Here is a 19,552-nt window from a genome sequence, read left to right on the forward strand (position 1 = left end):
AAAATTGAAAAGACTACAATGTTCAAGCTCTGGCAGAAACACCAGAAATTAAATTGAACATATTAACTTACCAGCGGGAAGTTCTCATTATTTTTGTTTCAGTTTGTACCTGTAGGGCTGCTTGACATTCCACTTGTTTTCAACACAATTTCTTCATTGCTTTTCAGTGGTGAAGTTGAATTAGATAAAACATGTTTGTTGGAGGATGTTTCCCTAATTCTTAATTTGACAAGAATAGAAGCAATGCCCTTGGCAGTCATCTTTATTTCTGTTGTTGTAGCAGACCTAATGTTCCCAAAAGCTTCAGACATCTGTTCTTCCCTGCTCTTTCTTTAGCATTGCCGTTAGGCACAATGAAACTTTAAGTCCTTTATTGTGCTGATCTTAGTGTTTCAGTGTCCTTTTCTCTTACAGACAAGACTTGGATTGAGAAACCTGGCAAACAGAGGTGAAGAACTAAGGAGATGTCTTCTCTTCCTCTAAGAGACTTCTCCTTTGCTTGAAAATCCAAGATTTCTGATTGTGATTTAGCTCAAATCAATCTAACAATTTGCTTAGTTAACACTGCACTTGACCTCAAATTTAACAATTTAGTTCAAAATCTAGCAGTTGATAGTTAGTTAATAATCTAAACTGAGGGACATCGTTGGCTCCTGGATTCAGCTTCTATTTCTGTCAGAACCAATTATATTTTGTGTGCTATTTTTGCCATGCACCCCTGTTGCAGAAGGCACAGGAAACAACACTGGCATCTGTAAACAGTTTTATCCTTCTCAGTTTTTCTGCTGCAGGGTTTAGGATGTGTTTTTCTAGGAATCTGTGTTGAACTGGCCTGGCATGACTGCAAGCAAGCTACCCTAAAGGCAGGATTTCATTTGACTACTAATACCTGTGATACTTCTGCTTGTTGGATACCCACCCACCCATGCACCTTGTTCTTTAAGGGAAGGCCTTTCCAGGGAGGGCCTGGGGCAGGGAACCAGGCTACAGTCCCTGGTGCTGTGCTGGGGTTGGCAAGTTGCTTCATTCCTCCTCTCTCCCAGGAATGCAAAGTGGCAGTGGGAAATGGGGACTGGGGCTGTGTCCCACAGAGTCACCAGCCTTGTCACTGCTCAGACACCTTTAGGGAGGAGGAGGAAAAGGGAAGAGAGGAGATGATGAAACTGCCAAGATCAGCAAGGGAGAGGAGAGAGGAAGGGGGATGATCACTGGTGATTTTCTTTGCTTTTTAATTATGCTCTGCTGTCTCATCAAGGTTGGAGTCACACTCCTAAACCTTGTTTTGTGCACCTTTCCCCTCCTCCAGGCATCAGTGTCCAGCTAATGCAAAAGAAACTGTAAACACAAACGGTGGTTGCTCAAGTTCTCTTTAGCTTCCTCAGGGGATTGCCACATCTGGTGGAGCAAAAGGCCTGAGCAGCACCGTGCTGGTTTCCTACTCGGTGAACTCGAGTGCGTTACTGTCTGTAGCACATCAAGGCACAGAATCACCTGTGTGGCACGCAGCTCCATGAGCCCATAAGCAAACAGAGCAGTCCACAAGTGTCCACTGTTCTCATGCGCTTGTGAACAAGGTCTTGGGAGACAGCCAGCATAGGACTGAAGAATAACACAAGCTGTAGTTGTGATGCTGGATATCAAATTTCAGCCAGCATACTCAGGTACTCCCAGGTGGTGCCTGAGAAGAGGAAGCTTTGGGGGCTTCCACAGTTCCCTACTGTCAGCAGAGAACAAAAGTTAAGACTGATTTTTGAAATAATACATAGATATCATCTTTTATTAGGTGTAATAAGCATAATGAAAATATTTATTAAAAGTTTTTTCTCCTGAATGGATAATATTACACAAAGAATTATGAGTCATTTTATACTAATTGTGTTCTCAACTGTATTTCACTTTGATTTTCTTCCAGCTAGGAAATATTTTTTAAGAGTATTTACATGTTCTTGCCTAATTATTCCTTGTTGCATATATTCTCCCATTGTTTATACTCTACCCATCTCTCAATCTTATTGATCAAGGTTAGGAGACACTACATAAAAGTGAATGGAGTTAACTGCTTAAAAAACCCAAACAAACAAACAAACAAAAAACTCCAAACAACCCAGGTAAAGCCCTGTTTCTTTATTAGTTTTAGCTACCAAAAAGGTTTAACTGGAAAATTTTCCTCCTCTAATTTGTTGAAACAAAGAACACTTGGCAGGGCTTTTCCTAGTACACAAAATTACAAAATTGCTGATGTGTTACAAGCTAACAACCCTCAGTAGTTAAGGATCTAGATGAGACTCCTTTTCCACATCACATATTATCCTTTTTTTTCACTTAAGAGAATGAATTGAATGTTATAAAGTTAGGTTTAACAAGGCATAAACCAGCAGAATCTTGAGTATACTTCATTGTTTGCAGTATATTGAGGCTTTGAGGCACTGTGGAGTATAGGATGCTGGAAGACACTTTATGATGTGATTTTCTCTGTGAGAGCTTTGGTATGAGTTGGTAAGGGGTGCTTATGCATTTTACAGTTACATATGAAAATATACACTTTCCATTTTTAAAATACTTAAGAACAGCACATGAACAAAAAATGAGCCTTTTAGCAACTGTATGATACTTACACTCACACGGCTCCAGCTCAACTCCTGAGGTGCAGGGACATCATATCTGACCTTTCTACACTGGATAAAAAAGCTGGGCCAGTATAGCAGAGCATTTTAAAGTCATAGGTTTTGATACAGCAGAAAAAAATTTCAAGACACCCAAGAAGAAAGCCACACCAGGAGCTTTATCAAACCAGGTCTGCAGGTTGCAGGGATGGCTTGAAATCCCTTCTGCCTCTGCCCACTCTGTACTGGCACCAGCAATGGCACAACAGGATTCTTAAGGCTTTACTGGTGTTTCTTGCTTACTCTTGCAAATATTTAGAAATAAATACATTCCACATGGATGAGGAAAAGTCAAGATGCTGGCTCTGGTAGGGAGCTTTAATCCCTTCTTTACTCTGTCCTTATCTCTGGCTTAAGTGAATGAATGAAAAATAGAAGCAAAGCTATGAAGTGCTGGCTGACTAATTTACTATTTGGCAGTCATTGGGTAAATGTATTTGACTTTTTGAAAATTCTGCAAAATCTTCAGATTAAAGATGATACATACAAAATGGGATTTTTCTGAGTTTCTTTCCTTCAGGAGGATGATACATGTTTTTTTTTTTATTGCCAGTTTAATAAGTTTTTCTGAATTTAATTACAATTGTGAAGGTATTTAAAATATAATGGAATCCATATAAATTCCCCTCATGGGAATGAATGAGGAAAACCAAGGGGTTTTAACATTTGTGCTTTATCTGACCAACCCAAATGAGATCTGAAGATCCAAAATAGAGAAGATAACTTTACTGCAGATGCCAGTGCTGTATTTCTACAAACATTAGAAAAGTTTCCAGCCTTTTCTACTAACATCTGAGGACAATATTGTGAAAAACGTAGTTAGTCTGTCAGGTATCTCTGGAATATGAACACATTTTTCCTGGTGCTTATGGGGAAGAATAAAAATATGTGGGCTTGACATTACCCAGGATCTGATCTTCATAGTTAGGAAGGCAGCAGAAGAAGAATCCCAGGCATATTTCCATAATGGCAGTGGTCCAGCCAAAGCCGTAGGCCCAGCTGAACATATTGACTCCTGTCATCTCAATTTCAGATGAGAACTTTACTGGGTAAATGACCAGGCCCATGATGGAGAACACAGCTGAAGAAACAGGAGAAAACAAAAAAAAGTTTAACACCCAGCACCACAGCCATCCTCCATAATCCCTGTAGCTAAATCCATTTTTTGAAGGATCTGAAAATAGATCCAGTACCATGAGAGACTTTGATTTTTCATCGAGAGCTCAATTGCACACAGACAGAGACTTGGGTATAGAATCAGCTGAGGAAAATATCAGTTCTGGAATGGATATATCTGCACAGCTGAACTTGACTCCACGTGCTGCCTTACCAGCCACAAACAGCAAGCCTCCGATGCCACGGATGAAGTTGAACCGAAGCGTGTCAATGGCAAACGCTATGATGGCCAGTGCAAAACAGATGACCAGAAGTAGAAAGCCAACCAGGTATGTGGCAGCAGCAGCTCTTCCCCAGGCTGAAATCAGAGGGAAGATGCATTAGAAAGGAACAAAAACAAAGGCTGGTTTTCTCTGGTTAGTAAGTAAAGGTTAATTTTAAAACCTGTGAAAAGTGGATCATCTCCCAAGAAAGAAAGCATGGGGGCTTTCTCTCCTCTTGTAGGTGTGCATTTCAGTTCCACAAGAAATCATGCACTAAGTGCAGAATGCATAAAATTCCAGATTGGTCTTCTCATGCAGAATGAAATGGGGGCTTGGATGCAAGCTTACTGTTTATTTTTAACAATTAAGAATTAAGAGAGAAATGGCTTTAAAGGTGTAAAACTGGACACTGTCCTTCAATAGCAAATATTACCTCAGTAGATTGCATAAAACCAGCTTCCTCTTGCACAGACAAGGAGAATTTAACTGTCCCTGGAACTAATAAAATCTTCCTTCAAAACAAAGTGTTTATAAAATCACAACCGATCTGGCAAACTTAAAGGTATGGAAATAGCCCATAAATGTCAGAATTCAGTGATTTCTGTCTTTCAGCCCTAGTTTAGGTCTGTGTCCTAAATGGAGCTAAGGATTTGGAGTCTGTTTTGTAGGGAAATTGGATCTCTGATTTTGGTCCAAATTTAGAACCACTTCAATTCAAAAAGCTTATTCCAGATATTAATTCTTTCATTTTCAAATTATAAATTTTTATTTTATAACATGTAAAAGCAAAGCATATTGCATTGGCATAATACAACTGGAAAAATAATATTTATTTAACATTTCAAGACTTGAAGAGCAACTACTGCTCAAAGAGATCAAATTTTCTGGATGTAGAAAAGCCACTCTGACACATTTAAAATTATGTATTAAATTGAGTAAGCAGTTAAAGTCTGCTATGCATCTACAGATTTCATCCCCTCATCTAAGCCACTATGTCTTTGTCAAGTGTTGGCTTCTAACCAAAAATATGCAACAGCAGTGCCAAAAAATTATCACAGCCCAAACAACCCTGACAATAATTACAACTCAACTTAAATGCAGTGCATGCTGTTCAGTAAAAGTTCCCTCTGAAACTGAGTAAGTAACCTATCAATTTGTTTGCTTTAAACATGGAAGTAATAAAATGCAAAGTGTCTTGTCTTTCCCTTGACCAGAGTCAGGTAAGCATGAAAGCAAACGACCTGTCCCCAGTGAGTGACAGCTTGGTGTTCGATCTGTCTTTCCCCAGGGCCCACATCACCACTACTATTAGGGAAGAAAAATGGATCAGGATTTTCCAGCTATCCTTTTCTACCCCTCAGTCCATCAAAACCAATTTCCCTTTTGTTTGCTTTTCAACATTCTCCCTGCTTTATGATTCCTACTCCATTCTAGCTGTCGCACTATATCTTCTGTTTTATTTCATCTCCATTCTCTTTCTTATTCCACAAAGTTTCTGTCTGCTTGTAGGGCCTGTTTTCCCAGTAAACAGGCAGCTGCCTGAGAAGACTGAAAGGGACAGCAATTGTGCTCTTACATCTCATTCTGTAGCCCACTGTTTTAGCTCAAACTCCTCTCTCTAGGAGTTTACAGGGGGCTCAGAGGTAGGGTGTGCAGTGTGGAGGCACAGGAGGGGGGACAGCATCTCAGGCAGAGTATCAGAAGAAAAAGTCAAGGAGAGGAATTTCTATACTGCTCAATATACCCCATTGAAGGTGTTCCTATTCCCAGTCTCTCTGTTACCCCTTTAAAACAGCAAAAAAAGGGGCACCTGGCCATAAGAGATGTTTCTCAGCAATGATGACCTCACTGCTCTTGGATACAAGAGTTCTGGATACTTCTGGTAAAAAGGTGAAATTACAAGAACATCTAGAACTTCTTAAGTGCACAATTGCTTGTGGTCCAGGCAGAGGAGCAGACTCAGAGCACAGCTGCCTGCCCAGCAAGTTCTGAGACACCAGGAGTCCCGGGGTTCCATCTCCCCTGCTGCCAAAGCTCAGCCCTGCTTCCCAAGAGCAGCTGACGGCAGAGCACCAAGCCCTGGGGTGGGAGCAGCACCTGGGCTGGGGGCTCAGGGAGCTGTGCCTGGTGGCTGCAGACATGTGGGGTGGCACCTTGCCCATGCCAGCAGCTCCCTCCCTCCAGGCTCAGCCAGGTGTTTTTCCTGAAGTACTGTTCCAAATGCTGTGACTGTATGGAAGCAGATTGGGCGCAGGGCCAGCCTGCTGGGCACTGCCCATGTGGCAAGAAGAGACATGCTTGTTGCAGGATGCTTACACCATTTGGAGGCATTGCTCAATCACCTGACAGCCAATTTTCTGGCTCCCAGTTCTACAAAAGAGAAAAAAAAACCCTTCAACGTTGGAAGAAAAACAGCACACAGCTCCAAGACAGTAGAGTGCAAGAAGAGTGAGTCTCTAGAGGGTTTTTTTGAAGAAAAGTATTCTGAGTTCATCTGCCCTTTGCAAAAAGCAGCAGCTATCATTACTCTAAGACCACAGTGTGTAATCATCTTACCTTTCTAGAGTTAAAGGTAACAAAGGTTTTGTGCAACAATAATTGCAATTGTTTATGTATTTCAGATGCTTATTTTATCTTGTGCCAGCCAGGAGTACTAGAGTAGTTTAGTTCTTTACAAATAGAACCAAGACTTAAAATTTCTTAAAAATGTCAGAATTAGAAGAATTGAATTGGTCAAAATACACTGACAAGCAAATGGCTAATTTAGTCCCAAATATTTTCCAATCTTTCAATGTTGTGGGGGTTTTTATCTTTAATATTGACTAAAAATATAAATAAATTGTTCTATCTGCAAAGCTTCTTCTTAAAAATGTGAACTCCAGGCCAAGGAATCTTCACAGGTGCAACACCAATTCAGTATATTCTTGGCCTGTAAAGTGAGGGGAGTTAAAAGTGGAAAGGGCCCAGTCCACCTGTCACCAAATCAAAAATTGAAACAGAGGGAGCAGCAAGTTACAGGATATCAAATTGAGTTTGTAAAAATATTTAGCAGGTTTTGAGATCTATTTTCTCAGCCTGAAAAATGGTGGTGATTTTTGGCTGTTTAAGAGTTAAAATGTGCTTGTGAGATAAGAAACACATTTATACAAAAGTGCCCTTGAATACCAGCAGCATCCTGTAACACTTTGGTGCCAGTCCCATTTCTCCCTTTTCCAGTTCCTCCATCAGCTGAAAGAACACCAGTGAACACTCTGAAAGGGTTTGTGGGCAGCTACACACCAGTCACTCTTCAAAACTCCTTCTAACTGGCAATTTTCTGAGCAATTTGGTCTTAAACAAGACAATTCCAAAACAGGCAAGAGGAACCCATGTCCGCACACCTGTCTCAAGTGAGTGAGGACAGTGTTTCTGATAGCAGAGCTTTGTATGTCACTCAGCAGTGATTTGTGGGAGTCTGTCTGTCCAAAGTGAATACAGAAAAATGTGACCACTGGAAAATGGAAATAAATGCCTGACGTGTACAACTCCTTGCTTTGTGAGAAGACCCTTGAGCTAATTTAGAGACCAGAAAGAGCCCTCCATGCCAGGACAGAGCTCATGATGTCTTATGAGCTACATAATTAGCTGAGACAGAATTCAATAATAACACAGATTTATTACTCTGCTATTAAAGCTAACTCAGTTTGGAGGCAGCAGGACTACCTCTTGTATTGCACCATATAAACATATTTTGATTATCCTATATCTGGCTGCAGCCATAGGGAAGCTGATGGACTTAATTAGACATCCAGGACTAAGAATATCTCCAGTTTCCTGCCTTCCTGATTTTACTCCCTCACACATTTTACAGTTTATGAAAGTGTAAACACTGTCGGTGCTTCACACAAAAAGAAACAAACTTTCTTGCTCAGCAGTAAGTTGAGACAAAACTTTGAACCACCTAACCTAGTATTTCCTTAGCCTGTCATCTTCATGCTCCAAAAGTTCCATGCCTCAAAAAAAGGGCTGTTGTGTCTTGAAAATAGCGTATAACCTTTACTTCCTCCATGACAAATACAAATGCCCAAGTTCCTGGTGTATGTGTTTCAAAACATGGGAAAACACTCACAATAACATTCTCATGTTTTTCTTGATCTGGTACTCCACACCACATAAACTGTTGAGCTTCTCCTTGGGTGACATTTTCTGAAAGCAACCCCAGAGAGTTCAGAAGTACCGCTCCTTGTATGATCAATAAGAACATACTTCCCTAATTTTCCTCTTGGCTTGAAGCTAAATACACAACTAGCATTGGAAAGAAAAACAAGTATTTGTTGTCACAGACACCACCAATTATCTAAAGGTTCTTGCTGACTGATCATTTTCACACTGCAGTGAATTGTGCAGCAATTTGAGGAAGGGTAGCTTTAATTCACAAGAACCAGGGAGGGGTGAAAGAAAATGTAACAGACATTTTTCTCTATTATCTTTCATAACACTGAGGGAAAGAAACATAAACCCTGCAGTTCTAGCTGCAGTCTTGCAAAGCAACTCTTAGGAGAACTAAAATCTGCAGTGGTAGCAATTCATCTCTGTGTTGTACGTAAGGAGGATATTTCTAGGCTGAGTTTGCAGAGCCCAACCTGTTTAACATCTCTCTGATTAAAGGGAAAGAGTATTATTTTGGAAACAAAGCTGAACTCACTTGAGTTTCTCAACCTGGCGTTCTTTGTCAGGGTGTGGCGAGCACTGCAGAGCACATGGTTCTCTTTGAAAAGAAATTGCTTTGGCCAGGTTCTACCCATTTCCCTTTGGCTTGTTCTCCTCAAGAAAGTTTCCATGTGAAAAGTGCACATGTTTGCAGCAGAACTCATGTTCCCTTAGCATGACTCTTAAGGTGGTCCATCAAACCCATTAACCCACAACTCTACCAGCCAAAGCTGCTGGTGTACATGCACGCCACTATCATCCGGACTCTGGATTTCCTGTGTTACCTGTGCAACAGGACACAGTGCAAAATCCTGTCTTCTGGCAATACTGACTCTGTAACATGCCAGCTGTGGGGAATTTCTGTGCTCTTTCTGGAAACAAATGCACGCTGTAATCTCTGCAATTGTTTGCTGATCACGTGAGTTGGCATTGAAATACCAGTGTGCATGCGTTTGTATACAGCCAAGATAAATCAGAAACCATCAAAAGCAGCTTCTTTTGAATAAACTGCATGTGCAGACTGAAAGCCATTGACTGAAAATTATTTCAAAGGAAGTTTGTACAACTGAGAAGAAGATCACACATTAGTCATAGATAATTTATGAACAGAATAAAAGGAGGAAAATAATATCAAAGGTATGATTACATATGTACTATTTTCTGAGTTTCTCTCTTCATTGCATCTGGATCTTCATTCAGAGAACTTCACTCTCTGTATATCTTTCATATGGGTAGTCAATACTGGAGGATTTTTTTGGTTGAAATTTATATCTTTTGCAATGGAATACAGTATTTTTAGTCTTTCTGTGTGACATCTTCTTTGGTAACTCTGTTCTTTTCCCCCTAGAATTACTTTATTAGAATTCATCAGCTGTTAATATGGATTTCTCTTTTAATAACAGAGTATTATCTCATGAAAGTCATTTTTGTGTAAGCCAGAACCAGCTTTTATCTTGCCACTATTTAAAAGACAACCATGGAAACAGAATGACCTATTTAGGTTCACATTAGGATAATGACATGGCCAAAGTTTCTCAAGGACTAGTAACAGGTCCCATATAAATGAGAAAGGATTAGGACACTAGGACAATTACCCCATAATAATGATTTTAGATGACAACATTAAGGAAAAGAACCTTTATGAGTAGTTCTTCTATCAATAAAACATAGTATACATTAGCAGAAGGTCGTGTTTTGTCCATAACTGTATGATAAAATGATAGCTCAGTGTGGCTTGCTGGGCTTTACCTCCTTTAAAGGAAAAACCTATTAATTCCTCACCCCTGACTTCACCCACAAACAAACACAGGCAAAACCTTTATGTAATCTGCAACCCTCCTTTCTTACTGAGGCAAGCAATTAAACTTAGAAGCGATTGTGAGTTGAATTTGAGGGGAGGAGCAGTTACGTCTTGAGGGAGTGGTTCAAATTCATCTCATCATAAGCTCAGGCATGTACAGGCTTGACTTAGAAGCTGCCTTCTGCAAATCCTGCCTTAATGAGGGCTGCTCCCTGATGCCTGCTTAGTGCTGGGAAAGCAGAAGGGGCAGAAGGGGTAGAGCCATCATCAAAAGCAGCACCAAGGGAGTAAGTTAGATATTAAATATAATGCACAGGCACTGCCTCGAAATTAAAGGTTTGCTCACAAGAGAGTCAGGGAGTACCCCTATCTCACATTCTCTTCAGAAGCAGTTGCACACACTGGGAAAATCTCAGGATTAAAGCTCAGCCTCATACACTTTATTGCTATAACATTTTTTCCTCCTATTTTTTTCCTATTTATTTTTAATTAAAGCAGGATTACTTATACTTGGATGTGTACATGGGGTTTGGGAGGGTCAGGTAAATAAAATAGGTAAGGTATTGATTAATCAGTTCATTTACATAAGCTCAATTAGTGAGAATAGCAAGATGTACTTGCTCCCTAATTACCCCTGAGTGGGTTGAAATATTTAATGTGAATTAAACAGCATTGATTTCCATGATAATACAGGCTATGAACTAGGACTTTTAATCAAAACAGTAGAGTGGAACCTTTTTTAAAAAAGTTCTTTTCAAGTTTTATATTCCCAAAGTCATTTGGGACTAATGAACACTGAATTTACATCTTATTTCCATGTGCACCAAGAATTGTTGTCACTCTTGATCTGCAGTTTTCATGCTGTGAGCAAATTTTGTTCTGAAACCTTAATGAAAATCACCTTTTGCACTAGGGAATTCCCCACTAACAGACAGCAGCTGTGAACCCGGATCTGATTTTCTGATAGAAGCAAAATTTTACTATTTGCAAAATAAAACCCTCAGAATATAAGTAGAAGTCATGCTTTGTACTCATAAAAATACATTGAATTTATTTACTCTTCTTGTTAATGAAACAGCTTTTACAATTCATCCTGAAAATCTTTGTCCCTTTCTGCTTTCTGCTGATGAGGCTGTTAAATGAACTGCACAGAGACTTCTTATTTTTCTGGGGCCTGATTTGGGCACAGCACGCATATGTCAGCACAGTAGGTGACATTAGATGTACTCAGTTTCAGATTAGTAATTCAGCAGGACTGAAGTGTTATTTAGTACTAGCAGAAGGAAGCCAGATACCTCTGGAACACAGGCTAGTGTCAGCACTTCACCAGCTACTTTGAGTTCCTGGGAATTTTTGAGCAATGAGTTATTTTGTAATGGTACTTGATGAAGAAGAAACATGGCATTACAATGCTCACTGAGTCAGTGTGTTTGAAGTGCATCAGAACAGCACAAGCTGCCAGTAAAAAGTGATGCAGAAACGTGAAAGAATGTTCTGAGAGTTTTGTTTCTTTTGCTGTTTAACACCTTCTCAATTAAGTAATATGTTTAAACCTACACTGGAATATGAAATGCATCTTGCAGCCCTTATCACTGCTCAGACTATGGAGATGTTATGGAAATGCTGTATTAGACTGCCTCAATAAACAAGAGGAACAGATGAGGTGATGAGGATTGAGAGTTTGGCCACAAGTTTCCACATGCTGTCAGCAGAGATGCCTCCTAAGTAAGTGACTGGAATCCTCTCTTCAGGACTTCAGGGCCTGAAAATGAAAAATGTGTTGAGGATCTCCTCAAAATCCTCAGCACCAGCAGTTCATGTCTCCTGATGGGCAGATGAGAATGTTCCACATGACTGCTATTTTTCCACATAATCTTACTGTAATTATTAAGGGAAGGCTGGATAACAAACAGTGGGATTACACGTGCAATTGCTCTCTGGAGTGTTAATTGCTCAAGAGCATTACTCTTATTTAGAAACTAATCTGATTAAATGAATCTGCCACAGAAATTATAAAAGTACAAACTCTAAAACTACAAGGGAAAGTAGACAAGAAATTGCAGATAAGGAATAAAAATTTTCATGGTAATTAAATGCTCAGGCCTTGATTCCCTTCTCTTATACCTGTTCAGAAACAATGGAGTGTCTTCAATAAACTGGGGAAAAATCAAATGTTTTCTTTCCTTCTTGCATCATTCCTTACAAACACCATTGTGATTTTTTCATTAGCTATATGTTTAAAACTGTAATTTTTTCTCATTCTAAGCTTTGAATAATTATTGACTATTCTACATTATTCAGTAACTAATCTTGTAATCTCATTTCTCACTGCCTAATACCAGGGAACATTATACTTTAAGGAAAATGATGTCTTAGGAAATCATATGCTTCTCTACACACTGTAATTAAAACTGCAGACAACCACTTTGTATAAATACAAGTATTTTATGCTACAATACAGCAGGAACAGCAGCAGCCTTTTGTTTTTATTTCACCCTGTGCCAAAAGAGTCGAGGTTTGCCCTTTAATCCAGGCCATGTACAGAGCAGAGCTGGGCTCCATCCTGGGCTCTCCCACAGTCTTCTTGATCTGCTCAGAAACCTCCCCAGCCTCTTTCCCAGCTGCAAAGACACTTTTGCAAAACTACATGGATATTACCAAATTCTGAAAGCTGTTAAGTGCAGAACCTTGACTACACGAAAAATCTGCAATAAAGGCCTGGTGACTTGAGCTGGTCCCTCCTTCAAAAGCACAGCTACTTGTTTACTTCATTTCTCTTTTGATGTAGAGATGCCCTCAGATACCAGAGAGACACTGGGACATCTTGTTTGTCCTCCATCTGCTGTATCCCACCCTGTCCCTCTGAAAATATCCCCATGTCACTCTGCTCAGGGTGCTTGCTTTATCTTGGGGCAAGTAAGAATTTCCCCATGCCAGGATTAGGTGCTGGCTGTCAGATGTGATGGGAATGTGGGGGAAGGAGAAAGTTTTACGCAGGTAGTGTGGCAGTGGCAAAACTTGGTGCTTGGTCTGTCCTGTGCCCTGGGTGTAATGAGCCACTGCTCTGATGGAGGAGGTCATTTCCCAGAGGGAGAGCTGTGTGGCCAGTAGTGCAAGGCCAGTGGCAGCTGTAGTACCAAGAGACAGACTTTGGAAACTGATCCCGGCTACACCATGTAACCCTGCTGTTGTATCACTACTTGGGCATTTTTAGTAAGTGATTTCCATTTTGTTCTTTCTCCAGGATAATAAATGGTGTTTCACTGTAGCAAAAGATTCCATGGAAACAAAGCTTGGTATCAGCAAAATGGGGGGAGAAATCTCATCAATGGGGATGCAGAATATTTCTTTTCTCAAAAGGATATTACTTTTGCAACATTTCCGTCTTTCACTTATCCTGTAGCCATACTTATCTGCTGTCATATTTGAAGTAGATTTTGTTCATTATAATCACACTATACTAGCCTTCTTATCTTGTAATATTGCATTCATACTCATAGACCAAAATAAAACTGGATATCTAGAACATAGTTGCCCATTATTTGCCTAGAAGACAAGCTGCACAAAGGGGTCCCTTCCAGATGGCAAAAGCATTCATCCCTCCACTAATCTCCACAGCTACAAACCCCTCCACACATCCCAGGAGAAATCTATAATAGAATATTATGATGTGAAAATAACCGAACATGTGGATTTCACTTGCCATATGGAAATGCCTTTTCCTGATTTTTTTCCCCCAAATCTGTTTGCACTATGCAAATAAGATGACCTCATCAACATACACTTTAAAATTTCAGTTGCTCTGATGGCAGCATCTGCAAATGGAAGAACTGCAAGGCTGGATGGAAGATAAGAAGGGACAAGTGTAGTCACAAGTTTTTCACCCTTTGTGCATCACATTCAGACAAATAAAATCAGTTCTTTCTCCCCACATTATTTATCTTTATTATGTATTTACCTACACATGTTTAAACGTCTTCAAAGCCTGCAGTGGAATAAATTACATACTGAAGAAATGTCTCAGGTCTGCAAGACACACCTTGTTCAAGACAGGTAATACAGCCAAAGAACAAGAAAAACAAAGGAGTGCTGTGCCAGCATCATGATGGGGTTTAACCTGTGCATTTTCTTTGTAAGCTCATCCATGTCCACAGAGGTACATTCCAAATTGCTCATTATCTATCTAAAAAGTCCTAATCTCTCTTTGTATGTGTTCAAGCATGTCATCAGCTTGAGCCCTTTGTTTTTTCAAGTGCAAGAACAATGAAGCGCAACAGCAATGAATCTCTCAGTCCCTCATCCTAAATTTCCTGCATTTTGAGTAAGTGTCTAATGCACTGGATATTTTCTCCTAGAAAAGTTTTATTTATTTGAACTAAATGTGCTTGAAAAGCAATAATCTTTGATAAGGTCTACATGAGTGTCATATGTTTCAAGCAGACGATTTGAAGTCTTGGAGAAGATAACAGAGTGTATAAACTCTTCATATTCTCACTTTCCACAGAGCTCACAAACTTTGCAAAAGAGCAGGGGTTAGCAGATGCTTTCACAAAAGGGTAAGTGTACCAGTGGAGTTACTCCACTGCCTTTTCAAGAAAAAAGAAAAAAAAAAAAAATTTAATCAAAACCTCTGAATTGCACTGATGCAGCCAATGAAATAGTCAACCTTCTTCCCTTCCAATATAATCAACCTCAGTGACATTGGGTTTTTGCCTTTCAACTGCATAAACATATCTTGAGCCAAACAACCGAGATTCAAGGGAAATTATAAACATTGCACGTGCAGAATTTGATTTGAATTTGCACATTATAATTAACAGCTTGCAAGGATGTTGCAATTACATCTAATTATGATAGGATGAAGATGACTGTAGTGGATTAAGATAACTACACTGTCCAAGTCATGTTGACAATATTTGCTGGCAGCTGCTGGGGTACACATGCATACAATGTTTATCAGTGAAACCACCCCTGCAGGAGGGCCAAATTTCAGAACCTACCCAGCCAGTGGCAGATTAAGCAGGGAAGCTGAGAGTAAATGTCAGAAGAAACAAGATGGAAACTGTGGAACAGAGATGTAGACCTTTAGGTTTACATCACATCTTTGTCTCTGTGCTCAGGAAGGTGTGTAATTACACTTTGTTTAACCAGCACTGTGTTTAGCTTGGCACAAAGTTAAACATCCCACAGAACATGATGCTGAATGCTTGTTTTCCACTACCTTTCTGGAGCACAGTAGATAAATTTAATCCCAGAATTACTAAAAGCCTCTATTTCATCACAAGGCAGGTACAATCAGGCTCAATACAAGAAGACCTGCATGCTCACAAATGAGATGCTCTCATGGCCTGGTCTTTTGGGTGGAATCCAAGACCAGCATCAGCCACCTCTGCCTGCATGAGAAAAAGTGGGAGTTACAAAAGAAAAATCCCAACCCTGCATTACTGAGCAAGGAAAAATGGAGAACAGGATTGGATCTGAGCACATCCCACCTCTGTCAAGAAGGGGTCTAAGGGAAAAGTCTGGAAAAGATCAGGAAGGTGACATGAGTTTGCAGCCTTAGTAGCCAGGTCTACTTCTGGGTCAGGGATAACTCACCCCCTGAAGGGCAAGGTCTGCATTTTAATGGCATAATCTGGCAAAGGAGAAGCCTGGCAGCATAACCCACTCTTACCTGCCCTTTGCATACTTTGCTTACATACAGCCTTCACATATTCTCCCACTGGCTAGGTGACCCCCTTGTGCCAGACATATCCAGGAAATTTTGTCCAGGAGGACTTTGAGGATTTGCTTAGTCTTCCTGGGTATTTAATCACCTTGAAGAGTTCAGGTGATAGATGCATGCCTAATGAGGGCACAAACAGCATTTCTAATGCTTTCAGAAGAGTCAGTGGACTCTCCAATGTACCCACTGGATAATGTTCTGCATGTGTGTACCAAGTCCACAATGTGTACCAAGTCCAAGTGTAAAAAGTGCTGGACTTACTGTGAATGTGATTCATGGTAACCCCAGACACTGCAGGACAGTCAATGCAGAGGATGACCTCCCTGCTTTGTCTGTAGATGCTGTCCAGTTTCCAGGGAAACTGTGCATACAGCTGCAGAATTTAAAACTATCAGAGTGAGGCAGGATAAGGAAGGAAGTGAAATGCCAAACACCTATCTTAGTCCCAGAAGTAAGGAGAAATTTCTCTTGTGTTATCAAGAGAAACAAGGTGAAACATCTCAGTGTTTTCTGTCCAGTTAAAGCTGGCATTCACAGCATTCTCCAGGGCCTAACTTGGAGATTCAGAGGAGGGCTCGCTTTTCAGGAAACTTAGGAGGAAATTCAGGACTGAGAGCCCTCTACTAAGCATCATGTGCTTTCTCCTTCTCTCACATGCCATGTGGCAGAGGCCCATTTGCTGGCTTGATTTACACCCAGCCACAGAGATGATGCTGGAGCAATGAGAGCAGGGCTGGATGGTGATGCTCAGAGGAGCTGGTCATGCCTGGAGCCCTACACTCACAGAGGCCTGCTGCAATTAACTCATTACAGCTGAATTCTGTGCATAGAAGGTAGAGTTTCATGACATAAATAAACCTTCAGGAACAATTTTAAAGTGCTGTAATAAAAGATCCCTGAGATTTCTTCAGCAAGAGCTTTTACTCTTATTTTTAACAAGAAGAGATGAGATTCTGAGCCCTAGAAAAAAGGTTCTTCCTTGTAATTTGAATGAGCATAAATTTTAAGAACTCTTGAACTTCCATTCCAGTTCAAGCTAACAGCCCTTCGTTCACTATTACTTGCTTCAAACCATGGCCAATAGCAAATATACAGAAAGAAAAAAAGAAATATAAAAAAGAAACAGAGCACATCCAGAGTGACCCTTGTCTTGGGCTATTCTCCCACAGTTGTGGTTTACGTCTTTTCAAGCTGAAGATTGCACCCAGGTCAACATGTTTAATAGCATGCTTCACCAAAACTTAGTATGAACAAGAGATCCTTTCATCTTTTAAAGCTTTCTTTCATAATCACAAGGCGACTCTTTCACACGACCCACCTACCGGAGCAGTTTCAGGGCAGCATTCTGCCGCCTGACACTCCCTGGGAATATCTTGCTGCCATCTTACATTTTTACCTCCCTGTTTCTGGCACTCAGTCCTGCTTGTCACACTAATGCCAGGCTTCCCCACACAATTTGTTGCTTGGATGTTTGATCACCGGTAGCCGTTAAGTTTTGAGAAGCAGTGATTAGTGAGAAGAGTTACCAGGTTCTTCTGAGAGAGGAAAAAATTCTGTATTATTTTTTGCACCGGTACCATACCATGCATGGGTTTTCATGTATTATGTAATCCTCTAGGCTCTTTTCTGCACAAGGGTGTGAGGACATTTTATTTCTTCACCTGGTTAGTCAAAAGCCTCGGTGTACTCAGCGACAGTTCCTACTGCCTGTGGCTTCATATATAAATGCCAGCTATTGGGTGATACATTTAGGAGACCTGTGGGAAGGTGACCTGGGGGATGTGACCCAGGTGATGTGACCCGCTGCTTCAGAGCCTGCTCCCCGCCACCCCTGTCGGCGCTTACCGTAGCCCATGAGGGACTCGCAGCTCCATTGCCCGCCCTGGTCACCCCTCCTGCAGATCTGCCAGAGCGACGCTTGCAGCACGTAGGGCAGGGTCTGCGACTCCAGCCAGCCCCAGCCCGCCAGAGCGATGATGCCGAAGATGACCCCGATGCCCAGGAGCAGGGGCAGGATCCATCTGCAGCGCGTGTAGTCCAGGCCGTACTTCACCATGGCTGGGGGCAGGCGCTGGCAGGACAAGGCCTCTCTGCCTCAGGCTGGGAGCGATGGCCGCCTCTGCTCAGCTCCTGGAAAGGCTCTGCCGGCACCTGAGAACACCTGTGCAGATGTTGGGGAAAGGCTTTTCAGCCAGGACAGACACAGCAGAGAGGGAGGGAGGGAGGGAAGGAGCTCCACCTAGATTCAGATGAGTAAGAGCCGCCACTGAGCAATAACCAGTTGAGCTGGGGAGAAGCTTCGAGGCTGGGTTTATCTGTGAGATCTTCTCTGCCCTGCTGACTAGGTAACAAATCAGGAGATGTTTACCCTCAGCATTTAACACTTTCCTTCCTGACATCCCCACCAGCTGCTGTGATTACACCTTTCCATCGTCTAAGGGATTTGCATTATGGCAGGAGAAAGCAGAGACGAGAGGGAACTGTTTGCACTACATGGTGGTTTCTGAGACTTGCCACCTGGAGGCTGTGAGCTGCCTTTCTAGGGCTCCATTTAAAAATAAAATCATACCTTATTTTTTTACCTTATTTATGAGTATTAAAGAAATTCCCATAGCTGTTATAAAGCTAAGGCAATAAAGAATGTCACTTTTGGCTCTTCTCCTTCTGGAGCATAGGTACAGAGGAAAATAAAACTATAGTATGATCTGGATATAGCCTTATAGGAGAACAAAAGCTGAATTGTGATTTGACTGAGCCTCAACTGACAAACCCTCCCAGAGTGTGGATCTGGCTGTACAAGCACTGCCTGGGGCCTGTCAGAGCCTGTCTGCAGCTGCTGGGAGTGCGAGGCAGGGATGAGCCATCACCTCTCTGTGCCCTGGGAGGACACCCAGCCCTGTGCCGGGCAGAGCTCCCTGTCTGTCGGCTCAGAAGCGATATTGCCGTGCTCCCTGCACTCTCCCTTTGAATTAACACGTGCTACAGTATTTTGCTAGGGCCCAATTACATTTATGTCTGGAAGCCACTGTAGGCCTTAATCAAAGCTGGTTTGTGTGAAACACAGTTAAGCCCAGAGGATGCAAAGTATCCTTTGCTCCCATGGTGAATTTTGTCAGGTAGGGCTGCATCCAAGTACTGACCTCGTTTGCTCAAAGGAATTTGTTATGGTATTGCAGCTCTCATGGTGCAATGTGACAGCTATGAACTATTTGTGAACTGCACAGCACTTTTCTGAATTAATACTCATGAATCAATAATGGCCTAAATAAAGGAAATTAATAATTTACATTGCATGGATACACTGTGCCTGAAGAGGTATTGAGCTTGAACCAAAGTGGAACATCCACAGCAATGAGCTGCAGCACAGTGAAGCAGTAACTCCATGAAGAATTAGACTTGAAGAAGTAAATTTGACACCATGCCTTATCTCTCATCAGATACCTTATTTGCCTGCTGGTAGATTAGCAGTGGTGTGGCTGCCTTATCTCTCATTCTGGCCAGCTGAAGCATCTTGCCAGCAGCTTTCCTGTGGCACAGACAGTCCAATATCCCTGTGGCTGTGAGAGGTCCATCACTGGTATCCAACAGGCCTCTGGGACAGCAGGAGACATTTTTACTGTTTTGAGTTTGAATGTTGCTGAAAGCTACAGCCAACTATGAAGACACCTCAGCTTCTGGTTTGAGGTGGAAATAAGGGACAATCTCATTGTTGTTTTTTTTTTTTCCCCTGTAAAGCAAACTTTACGGAACAACCATTTCCGTAGAATTGAATGTATCTTCCATTGTAGCCTAGCCC

At 41.4% G+C, this 19,552-nt stretch overlaps 1 protein-coding gene across 1 annotated transcript; it reads right to left on the reverse strand.

Annotated features, from left to right (window-relative positions):
- Nucleotides 1–1,779: 1,779 nt before the first annotated feature.
- Nucleotides 1,780–17,991, reverse strand: LOC131555891 (p53 apoptosis effector related to PMP-22-like). The gene is made up of 3 exons (XM_058802193.1): nucleotides 17,602–17,991; nucleotides 3,994–4,137; nucleotides 1,780–3,744 (listed from the first exon to the last, which is right to left on the reverse strand). The coding sequence occupies exons 1-3, from the start codon at nucleotides 17,810–17,812 to the stop codon at nucleotides 3,530–3,532; spliced, it is 570 nt and encodes a 189-aa protein (XP_058658176.1). The 5' UTR covers nucleotides 17,813–17,991; the 3' UTR covers nucleotides 1,780–3,529.
- Between the last annotated feature and the right edge of the window lie 1,561 nt (nucleotides 17,992–19,552).

The sequence above is a fragment of the Ammospiza caudacuta genome, chromosome 3 (genome assembly GCF_027887145.1).
Source record: "Ammospiza caudacuta isolate bAmmCau1 chromosome 3, bAmmCau1.pri, whole genome shotgun sequence".
In the NCBI taxonomy this organism is placed as follows: domain Eukaryota; kingdom Metazoa; phylum Chordata; class Aves; order Passeriformes; family Passerellidae; genus Ammospiza; species Ammospiza caudacuta.